General features: G+C 40.9%; 1 protein-coding gene across 1 annotated transcript in view; it reads right to left on the reverse strand.

The window, feature by feature from the left end:
* FECH (ferrochelatase) overlaps positions 1 to 12,105 on the reverse strand; it is a 271,577-nt gene that overhangs the window by 222,274 nt on the left and 37,198 nt on the right. Inside the window, exon 4 of the mRNA XM_078674860.1 lies at positions 1,909 to 2,057. Within this exon, the coding sequence (XP_078530986.1) occupies positions 1,909 to 2,057 (149 nt within the window). The remainder of the gene's footprint in view (positions 1 to 1,908; positions 2,058 to 12,105) is intronic.

A 12,105-nucleotide genomic window follows, 5' to 3' on the forward strand; every position in this document is an offset into this window, starting at 1 on the left:
TTCTCTGATAGCGAATACATCAACAAGGACTCCTAGAAGAACTTCAAGAGTATTCAATCCGGATAGTATGATCTGCATACTGTTTGAAACAGTTCATTGATGAATACATATTTGTTCTTTTGATGCTACTGATTTTCACACTTGGAACTAGTTTTATGGTCTGTCCTACAAACAGCCCTGGCGCTTAGTTCCCTAATTGCAGTGGCGGCTCCTCCGTTATGGCGGAGAAGCATCACCCCTTTGCCCAAGGCAGTAGATACAAATATTTAAAATAAAATAATAATAAAGCAATTTTATTATCGTTTTAGTCTTAATCACAGAGCGAGTCTTGGGGGAGGGGCCATCTTTGACGGCAACAAAGCATGGAGGAGGAGTGGTGGGGACTGTAAGTCGGTTTGGCCAGCTGTCTAAGGACGGCCATACCGACATGCCCACTTGGAATTTCTACAGATTCCAACCCAACCTGTGTTGCCAAGCCGGGTGGAGAACAGCAGGCACAGGCTCCCAGTCCAGTCCCTTTAGGAGCATAAAGCCAGCCCCCTCCGCCCAATCCCGGCGCTTCTCTCTCAGTAATAATATTCACATCATGAGAGCAGCGCCTGGATTGGCGCAGGGGAGTCTGGAAGCCTATGCACTAGGAGAAGAGGAGTGGCGAGGCAGCGGGCGGCAGGTAAGTGATCTTTTATTATTTATATTATTGTCCCCTGTGCTTCCCCACCACTTTCCACTAATAGCAGCCACCACTGTATTATTGTCGACTATGCAAAATAAACATAGTAGATTTTGGGTCAGCCATTTTCTGATGACTGATGGCAGTGCGGTCTACCTCAGTTCCCTGCTCTTTATTCAACACCTTCACTCCATATTCTTTATTTTACCCTGATTCTGTTGCATTTCTTCATTACATTGTTTGACTGTATGGCTTGTATCCTTTCATTGCTGACTTGAGTGGTCTATATTTATTTTCAGCACTAGATGGGAGTGCATCACTTCTCGGTTTTCTTTCCTGAGCTGTTTGATTTTTTAATGTGTTTTTTTTTCTTTCTGTGATGGCCTGGCTGCTGCACACTGCTACTACTAGGCTGCTCACTTTTGGCCAATTGCTTCTGCACATTCAACTCACACCTACCTCCCAAACCACTTTTTTAATAACATTTTAAAATTATTTTTGTGAAGGCCTAGCAGCTGCACACTGCTACTGGGCTGGTCACTTTTCTCTATGTGCAGCATCAACACAGATAGATAATTTATGTTTTTAAATCTACAGTTCTAAAATGGAGATCTGCCATACTAGCTCAGCAGCGTAAGAAAAAAGTATTTAGAAAATCCTTCCAAGACGGCTGCTCACACACTGGTGGCCATCATCTAATGATTTGTTATACTGCTCTTTTTTTTAATTAAAAAAGGCATACTTCCAATATGATATGACTGCAGTGCCTGCTCATGCAGCTTTCTTGTAATGGTTTCTTTTACACTTTGAACAAATAATTCCAGGACACCTGTCCATGTATCCACACAAAAGCATACAACCAGGCAGCTGTCTTGGAATGGTTTTGGCCATAATCTATGCCTGGAACAACGAGCACTGCATTTACAAGGTAAGATCTATGAGGTTTACTAATGCTGGTTTCCTTATACTTGCGTTCCCTTCAGTCTTGAAAAGGCTGTACGAGAGCGAAACATGTATGGTCTAAACACAGTCCAGTCTTGGATATAATGCTCTAGGTGTTTGACATAAAACTACTCTACCAAATACATGCATAACATCACTCAAAGACAGAAACATGAATTAGGACATGGGCCTTGAATTGCATGAGCTAGTTAAACAAATCGCCACTGAATGTAGAATTGTTGTTGCTTTCAATGGCTGTTGTAATTCCACCCCACGCACTGAAGTGCACAATGTACCTGTCTTAGGAGAGAGTTCATCCAATAGTTTCACCATGCCTTCTCCTTGTGTTGCAGTCCATTTTTTAATAGGGGACCCACCACCGATCTTGCTGTACTGCGCTTGAATTTTGGGGGTTCGTCGTTTTGCAATAAAAGGTGCAAGCTTGCTGAAATGTTCAAACATAACAAAGGTTAACTACGGTATCAAATCAAAAGGAAACAGTGCACTTTACAAACATTTTTAAGGGGAAAAAACAGGTGACATTGCTTTGCTGGTGACTTAATGGATATTTGATACTATTTCAACTGAAAGCAAACTTCAACATTGATTAAGGAGTGAGCTCATGTCCGAGTACTCAAAAAAAACCTAAACATATAAAGAAGCGATTGCAGGCGCACACACACAACAAACGCATAGTGTTTGTATCATCCAGAGCATTAGTTTTAGAGATGTATCATTTTCTATTTGTACATGAGCAGGATCCCAATTTACAAATAATTGTGTTGTATATGAACAATCCATTCCCGTACAGCAGAGCCTGCACCATTAATCAAACAAAAACATATCAATATGTTTCTAATATCAAGTTAGCCCCTATTTGGTCCACCTGTGTCTAAAATTGTAACGTGCAGTTGTAAATATGTGAAATGTAATGTCACTATACATTTTAAATATTTTAATCACCAACTGATGTACAAGATCTTGATTCACTTCATATGGCACTATTGAATGTACAGCATATATACATATTACACAGTGGCTGTTACCATTGTATAGTTATAGATAGGACCTACTTACCATAGAAAATAGTTTTTTTTACTTTGCTAACAACTTTGGCACGGTTTGACAAATCTTCACAAAACCTTCCAAAGAAAGGTTTGTCGATCTATGCTCCTTCCTGGAATGTTTAGGGCTCATCCATCAAGCGGGGGCTGAGCAAAAGGGGGATTCCAAAATCCAAATTCCCTACACAATTTCTATAGGGTTTCTTAACAGCGCTACTAGCCAAACAGCTACAATTTTGCAGAAAGCTAGATCTTTACCCAGAAAGTGTTCTTTTTGTGATTTCATGTAAATCAGTTTCGTTGTTTTAGAGAAATGAAGGTTCAAAATGTATAGGGCATCTTGATGGGTGGCTTTGTGGGAAGCTCACAGGAGTTCTGCAGGCACTCACCCTTTAAAAAATAGAGCGATCTGATTTGCCAAGAGGGCTTTCACCTCCCAACTTTTCCCACCTTGGCCACCTCTGTTGCGCGCGACCTGAACAAAAATGTTACAGCCATCATTATACCACTTGGCAACTAGGTCTCAGTGTCCCGAAAATAAAAATAAATTAAGGTACAAAGGGCAAGGTAGGGGTTCCCGGACCTTGCGGGGGAGCTCCTACTAATAACCACCTCAGGGCCATATTAAAAGAAATAAAGTTTTGTTTTTGGGATGCTGCCAGTGCGTGTGCCTAGATTCCAATAGGAGTCCCACTGGACCTAGAGCTGCCCACTCGGGATGGAGAAGAAAAAACAATTAAAAAGAAAATGTATGTTGGTGTCTCAGTTTGGGTTGAAAGGGTTGGCTGTCCGTGGGGAGCTTGCAGGGGAGCCTCTGTGGCCAACCCTATGCAACTCGCCACCAAAAGCTGCAGTAATGGGAGTTATTGGCCCACAGGGCAGAGAGGAGGGGGTGGTTGCAAGACGTATAAATGGTTAAAATCTTACTTAATATAAAAAAAAACTAGAAATTCACAGGGAAGAAAACAAAGTTAAAATGCGGTTATAGTTAGAATGGAAATAATAACAAACTTTACCTTGAAAAAAACTCAAAATTCACTGCAAAAATTCACAACAAGTCTCGCAGAGCAGCGCATGCGCGCTGGCTCTAGGCTCGACCTAGAAAGCACTCTGAAATGATCTAGCTTTCTGCCCAATTCGGTGCAATTCCTTTCAGCAGTTTGGCTTGTTTTTGCCCCCCCCCTTTTTCTCAGCCCTTTTTGACAGAACACCCCAAAACTTTCCAGGCAGCAGCTGAAGTGACTGACAAACTAGTTTCGAAGATTTCATTAGGATTTGTCAAAAGGGCGCCAAAGTTATTAGCAAAACAAAAAAAAGTGCTCTTCCTAAGAAACTAGGTCCCAACTATAACTACCTAGTGGGGACCACTAGTAAGTAGGCTATGGATATATATCAATATCATGAACCGGTAGCCAAGGAGTGGTTTGTTAACAGTAGCATTAAGATGGTATCTCTGTATCTCCTAAGGAGTTGCCAATAATGTACACCTGGTAAATTAATAAATGAGCTTGAACCAGTGTGAATCAGGGAAAATTACCAGCTTAAAACAGTATATCAAAAGTGAAAGGACACCAAGGGGGCTCAGGATTTTTGTACTCCCCAAACTAAATGACATGGATCTTCTAAAACAAGGGCAAGCTGATACAGTGGAATGCTCCCTAAAATTAATGTACACACTGATACTACATGCCGAGCGCAAATTAGAAGGAGTGTTAGTAAAAATTAAAGAACTTGAAAAAGCTCTGGAGCAAATTAAAGACATAGATGACGTGAAAAAAGCATTAGAGAACAGGGAAAACTAAGTGGAAAAACATGAAAAAGAAATACAAACAAAAAAAGCTAAGAAGTTTAACAGAGAATGAATTACATCACTGGTAGGGTATACACCTTAGTAAGGTTTGATTATCGCTACAGCAGGCAAACAATGGATAAAGTAATGGGGTTAAAAAACCTATATTATCCAGTGTAAAGAGCTCAGAGGTCAGTTTGGGGGACGAAAGCCCCTAAACATCTATGCCAAAACTTGATTTTTCAGGAGAGATGCATCTCTACCAAGAGAACACCAAAGAAGTGGCAGTGGTACCTTCAGCAAAATGCCTAGGCCTAAAAGAACAAGGAGATCAAACAAAAATCAGGTAGAGGAAGCAGGGGCAGACGAAATCAACTGTAAAAACATCTATGGCTGACAAGGAATTAGTCATCAATCTTTCCTTGAAACAACTAGATAAACATATCAAACTGCTGAATAAAAGCCTAATCTTCTACCCCAATATCAAAATGGATCTTGCACAGGCCCGAAGTGACTTAAAAAATTCTCTAGAAAATGAAAATAAAAAAATATTATGCACAAAAAAAGACGAACAAATTAAGGGAATTTTAGGAAATCTTTGTTATCACAAGTAAGGACATGGTCCATTTAAAGTCTATTTCGAGCAAGAGGTTGAATCTGACGGAAAGATTAAAATAACTTTGGAAAAGCTTTCTGATGTGGATATTGTGAGGTAATGGGTATTGAAACAGACATAACAACAATAAATACATGCAAACCTAAGTCAAGATTATGTCCACAGCTACCATCTGGCAATAAAATAGATTTGTTCCAAGAAATATTGATGGAGAGATTAAGTAAAATAACCCAATGGGAACATATGAGAAACCAGCAGGATAACAAGGGTAATGTGACGAAAAGTGATTGGACAGCCCTCAAACATTTCCAAGATGATCAGAATATAATAACCAAAGCATTCAACAAAGACAGAAATATAGTCATTATGAACTGTGGAAAATGTATAAAGGAAGCTAGTTGACAAATTAATGATAAGGAACATTATGAAAAACAGTCTAAGGATCCAACTAATTAAACTATGGTCATCCATCATAAAAAATTGATAAGCTTGTATAAGCAAGGCCTTTTAGAGGACGAAGAATATGGATACCTCAAGAAAGATCACCCAATAAGGCCCACAATATACTTCCTACTCAAAGGAACTGTGGAAATGTACCCAAAAGTGAGCACACTAGTGCGGGGTCACTCTCTCATCCACGGGTCCAAAGACTTACAAAAGAGAGGCACTGGAGCTGAAGTAAAACAAAAAGTTTATTAATCACTCATGAGCGGGACCACGTCCACACAACACTCAAGTATTGTGGGAGGAGGTACCCTGAACTCACAAACCATCGTCCTTATATACAGTTTTGTTGCAATGTAAGCATATGGACAGAAATGGAAAGAACAATATTAAACACAGAAATAGCCATCTGCAAACAAGGGCAGCTGGATGACCACTTGGTCAGCAAATAGGGAGGGGGAGCAGGAATGCCTATGGCAGCAGTAAACAATCAATAGATAGACCCAGGTGCACCGGCAGCTACAAACCCCCCAGCACGTACATTGCTTAATCATGTCGAAAGAGGTCAACTAAAGTTGATGACACAAGCAGAGTGAAAAGGCGAACAGCAGAGGACGAAGGAAACTAAATGGAAGCTACAGCCAAAATGGCTGTTGCTTATGCTAATGTAAAATATTACACGTTTCCGCAGAACATAAACCCACCCGGACAGCCAGTTGTCAGCGCCACACGTTCACTTCTAGAGAACATGTCCAGCTTTGTAGATATTTTTTTAATTCCCTAAGAACCAAATCTTCCATCTCATCTCAGAGATTCAATGGATTTCCTGAACTGAAGAAATGAAATTCCATGGAAAGCGGAGTACCTCATGGCAACCATAGATGCTGAATCTTTATACACGTCAATACAACACACGGATGGTCTCAGCACAAGTAGGTATTTTCTTTGATCAAGATCTATCAGCTTGCTAGAACATTCAGAGATGATGGGCTTCTGCCTCAGACGTATTGTGTTTTTATTTGATTGACCATTAATTCCTGCAAAAGCAAGTTACAACCTTAGCCCCAACATATGCTAATTTAACAATGGGGTGGTGGGAGGCAGAGACGGCATAGGTTGAACAGAATGAAGTAGTCCTGATACACGTAATACTATTGGTCCGTTTTTAATATGGGAGGAAAGAAAATTGGAGGTTTTTAATCAAACATTGAACAATAATTTAATAAAATTGAAATTCACCTATGAGATCTGTGCAATGGAAATAAATTGCCTTGACACATGAATCTATATAGAGAATGGTAACATTTGCACTAAAATCCATAGAAAACCAACAAGCTGAAACAGCAACTTGCATGCAAACAGTGCACACCCCAACAAGCTGAAACAGCAACTTGCATGCAAACAGTGCACACCCCAAGGCACTCAAGTGGAGTGTGCCTTATCAGGAGTCCCTCAGGGCAAGGTCGGAACTGATTCACGAAGAGATGTTACCCGAAAACAGTGTTGGATGATGCCTTTGAAAGAGCAAAAAATACAAAGAAAGAAGATCTGCTGGTAGAGAAGAAGATAATTCTGATAAATAATGAAGATAAAAAATAATGAGATACATTATGGATTTAAACATCTCTAATCTATAAATCTTTTGAAGAATAACTGGAAAATGTAATGGGACTTTGAAACAATTACTACCAGATCATCCTAACATTACTTACAACAAAACTGCAGCATTAGGTGATCTCTTAATAGAAAGTCATATAACCAGCAGAAAACCAGGTGCGCTGAATTGGCCAATAGCAAAGAAGAGAGGATTCTGGAAATGCAAGGCATGCTTGTATGGTCAGAATAAAACTACATTTGACCTCCTACACGGACAAACCAGAGAAATCAAAGATCAGATAAGTTGCAACACCACACATGTTTATGTATTAGAGTGTGGATGGGGGAAAAAATATGCAGGGAGCACAGTTAAAAATGTTATATGAGCATCCTACAGTATCTACAGGTTATTACAAATAAGGACCACACGTATTTGATATTTATTAATTTATAAAGTGCCCAAATCACCCCCAAAGGGGTGTATCTCTGCGCCGTGGATGAGCTGCAGCAGGCCGGGAGGAGACACAAGGTTAAAATAGTGCAGTTTTAAGGAGCCTTCTGAATTAAAGGTGACCAGGGTATTGCCGAAGATGGATAGGAAGTTGATTCCAATAGAAAGGAGCTAGGTGAAAGAAAGCGTTTCTACCCAAGCATGATTTTTGAAACGTGGTAAAGGTAGTAGAGATTTTGTTCCTGAGCATAGAAACCTGGGTGACAGGTATTGAATGAATTTTCCTGCAAGATAACTGGGGCCTTTACCGTTCAGGGTTTTATGCCCAATGCAGCATATCTTAAATTTGATCCGTTTACGTACCGGAAGGCAATGAAGTTGTTGTAGGAGCGGGAGAGAGGCAGTTCGGGGGGGATTCGAGACAAGGTGGGCTGCGCTGTTTTGGACTACTTGTAGTCTGCTCAGCGATGACTCATTTGCTGAGATCAAAAGGGCGTTACAGTAGTCCAGGCGGCTCAGCACTAATGCCTGAATGAGTGGTTCCCGAGTGGTCAGAGTAAGGAAGGGAAATACCCTCCATAGAAGGCTTAGAGGATGGAAGCAGGGCCTGCTGTGGTTGCAGCGTGCTCCTTCATTGTCAGTTTCTGGTCCAAGTGTATGCCAAGGTTTCTGACCACAGTCTTGGGAGCCAGGGTGTCGCCTAACTCCTCTGGCCACCAACTTCGGGACCACAGCATTGGGGCATCTGCAAACAGCATTATCTTGGTTTTCCCCGCATTGAGCTGGAGGAAATAGCAATAGCCATCATGCCTTCCGCGAAGGTAGACTGGGCCTTCAGAGTGTATTTGTCAAAGGAAAGTAGAAGCGGAGTGTCATCAGCCTACAAAATTGGTGTGAAACCCAACTTCCTAAGTAACACCCCTAACGGAGCAACATAAATGTTGAATAAAGTGTGACCAAGACAGGAGCCCTGGGACACTCCCTTAGACAGTCCCATAGTCTTCGAATGGAAGGGGCGTAATTTGATAGTCTTAGTTCGAAGGATTCCAGTTTCTTTAAGTCTCCTGGGCAGAATCTGATGAGAGACAATGTCGAAGGCAGCTGACAGATCAAGCAGAACAAGTTGTACTGCTTGTCCGTTGTCCAGGGACAGCCTAATATTGTCAGTAACAGAAATCAAAGCTGACTCGGTGCTGTGCCTGGGCCTAAATCCAGACTCAGATGGATCAAGACATCCTGTGGCTTCGACATGATCAGATAGATGTTTGTTGATAGGTTTTTCCAATATTTTATACAGGAGAGGTAACAAAGAAATTGGGCGATAGTTGGATAGGTCCTCCATGGGGGCCTTGATGTTCTTACAGATGGGAATTATTTGTGCCGCCTTCCATTCAGCTGGAAGTTGACCCTCTCTCATCAAGAGATTGATGATAGAGCAAATTGGGGGGGGGGGGGGGGGGAGGGGTATCTTTTTGGAGAGCAATGTGTCATTTTGGATGGAATGATAATAATAATATGTAATGGCAAAACCCATATGGGAAATGCATAATGGCAATAAGAAAGATCTGCTATTTATGGCAAACAACATGTGATAAAGAAACAGAGGTGGCGATGTTGAACTGTCCCGGATAAGATATGAATCCTGTTACTAATGGACTGGCTGGTGGGCCTGTTTTCAGGTCTTGGAAAGAACTGACGTGTCTTCTTCTGGAATAGGTTTAGAGAGACACCCCGACCAGAAAGGATTGGCCGTCCGAGTGTGTCAAATGTCTTTTAGAGATTAAATATATATTAATATATATATATATATATATATATATATATATATATATATATAAACACTTTTAAGAACGGCGTACTTCTGCCACTTGATACGGCGGGCACACGATGGGGTCGCCAACCCCTAAATCTTCAAAACTCCTGGTCCAACTTTCATTCAGAAAAGAAACCAGCGTCAAGGCCCCAAAGTTAGTGCAGTGCAGGTTTATTGGCACAGAAAAAACACCCTACGCGTTTCGAGGTCAGCCGACCTCTTGCTCTCGGGTGGAGTTTCGATATACGGCCATTCTTTTTAAAGTGAAAAGTTACATTTTTGACAAAGCCACGTGATCAGTAAACATAAAAGAAATACATGTCAACGTTACATTGTTGCATACAAAGGCTTGTTGGGAACAATAAAGTTTACAATGTTGTAACTTTATATATTCTGCAGGACTGCCGATTAACCAAAGTAAGGTATTTAAATCATCAAATCCAAAAGTAATCCAGGTTAAAAGAGGGAATCGTCAGTCTTGCCCAAGTGGGCTAATGTCCAATGTCTTTTCATAGGCATCTCTAATGTTGTAACCTGGATTATGTAATGTTCCAATTCAAACATTGAATTGGAACATTACATAATCCAGGTTACAACATTTGAGCATCTCGCGGCGTTCGCGCTGCGAAACGCGTCTCAGACACTTGGGCGAATAAAATAACAACGAGCACGAAAATTGGGTCCGTGTCCTGCTTTGACGGCTTTGCGTGAATTGATACGTGGCGGCAGTGCAGGATTTGAAGTATATATATATATATATATATATATATATATATATATATACACACACTGGTAGATTTAGTACATGATGGGCAGAGTTGACTAAAGGAAGGCGGTTTCTCTATCAGAAAAGAAGAAGTGCATATATTGTTTGGAGCATCTAGCATTTTCTTTTCTCATGGAAGAGTTTGGTGAGCGACCAGGTGTTCTATGGTATTATTTTGAAGATGGTCAATGCATTTTACCACTTTGAGACCAAATGCCGTAAAGCACCGAATTTGTATGAAAGCAGGAATATATGTCTACATGTTCTTAGCTTGCTTCACTGGAGCCCATATTTTGCTCTTTTTTTTTAGGTCTGGGGTTAGCCAAGACCTTTTGTATATATCACTGCTCCAAAACACCAGCTAGTTACACTCAAGGACGGGTGCTCGTCAAGCGCGGGTGTTCCCGCTTCAACATACCGCTCACAACTCCATCAGGTAATCGTACCCGTAACAGAAGACGCCACTCACAAGGGAAGGAGTTCAATAGATTTTATTCAGAACTCCAGGCAAAACAAGACGCGTTTCGGCGCCTAGCCTTTGTCAATTTCTGCACACAAAACGCCGCAGCCATGTTTACATTTATATTTCCTGTATGTGTATTCCGGTATGGAAAGAGAAAACAGACCAATCTCAAATTCGACAGTCTTTGTAGCCGCCATCTTTGAATATCTAAAGATGAACCGACAAGTGCATAAAAGCGAGGTATTACAGTTGATACAATTACTTCCCAAGTGTGTATAAATGCATCATAATGCCGTGTATCGGCAAAGCAAATTATCCTCGATAAGTTCATTGTCTTCTGACTGTCAAAACTAAAAACAACTATTGCCCACAGATGGGCTAGTCTCTGTTCCGTCCTTCATACCAGTATACATTTCATATATACATTTACCAATCCTTCAATAGAACATTCTCATGTATTTCAATACACTATATACTTTTCATTCAGTTAATAATCGAAAAGAGGAGAAATACCAGATCATAGCATAAAATGCTCCTGACATCTTGGCTATATAGTGTGCAGAAATTGACAAAGGCTAAGTGCCGAAACGTGTCTTGTTTTGCCCGGAGTTCTGAATAAAATCTATTGAACTCCTTCCCTCGTGAGTGCCGTCTTCTGTTACGGGTACGATTACCCGATAGATTTGTGAGCGGTAGATGGATAGAGATATATAGAGATATATATAGATATATATATTAAATATATATTCAGCTCTAATTCTCCATATTTGCAAGAATTACCGCACTCACAGGGGGGACGCAGTTACAAACTTCTTTATTTCAATAAAACAGACGCGTTTCGGCTACAAGGTTTTTTTCGGTGAACACCGACGAAGGCTTGTAGCCGAAACTCGTCTGTTTTATTAAAATAAAGAAGTCTTTTTAGATGCCACAAAGGCATTTGAATCCTTGGAGTGGGATTATATGCATGCCATTCTGGGTCGTATGGGCCTCCCTCGTCCTTTCTTGGCCTGGATTCAGCTGTTATACTCCAAACCGGAAGTGGTGGTTCAGATCAGAGGACTATACTCTGACCCCGTCAAGCGAGGTACTCGTCAGTGTTGCCCGCTCTCTCCATTACTTTTGCTTTAGCGATTGACCCTTTGGCGCAAAGATTTGACAACATCATTGAGAGCACGCTATAATCTATCCCTCCAGCCAAATCCTAATATCCCTGTACGCGGATGACATCACCCTCTATCTCCGTGAGCTAAGTGTCAGTCTCAATCCCATCCTGCGAGAATTCATCAGATTTGGCCACATATCAGGGATAAACCTAAATTGGAATAAATCACAGATCTTCCTACTTATCCCCAATAATCCTAGGTTTGCATCTGAATACCCACTAAGCTGGTGTAATGACAAAATCAAGAATCTGGCTATCAACATTACTAGGACCCTGCGGAGACCATAAGAGCAAACTACGGTGCTGCAATTGAAAAATTGGCACGT

Source organism: Lissotriton helveticus, chromosome 2_1 (assembly GCF_964261635.1).
Source record: "Lissotriton helveticus chromosome 2_1, aLisHel1.1, whole genome shotgun sequence".
Taxonomy (NCBI): Eukaryota; Metazoa; Chordata; class Amphibia; order Caudata; family Salamandridae; genus Lissotriton; species Lissotriton helveticus.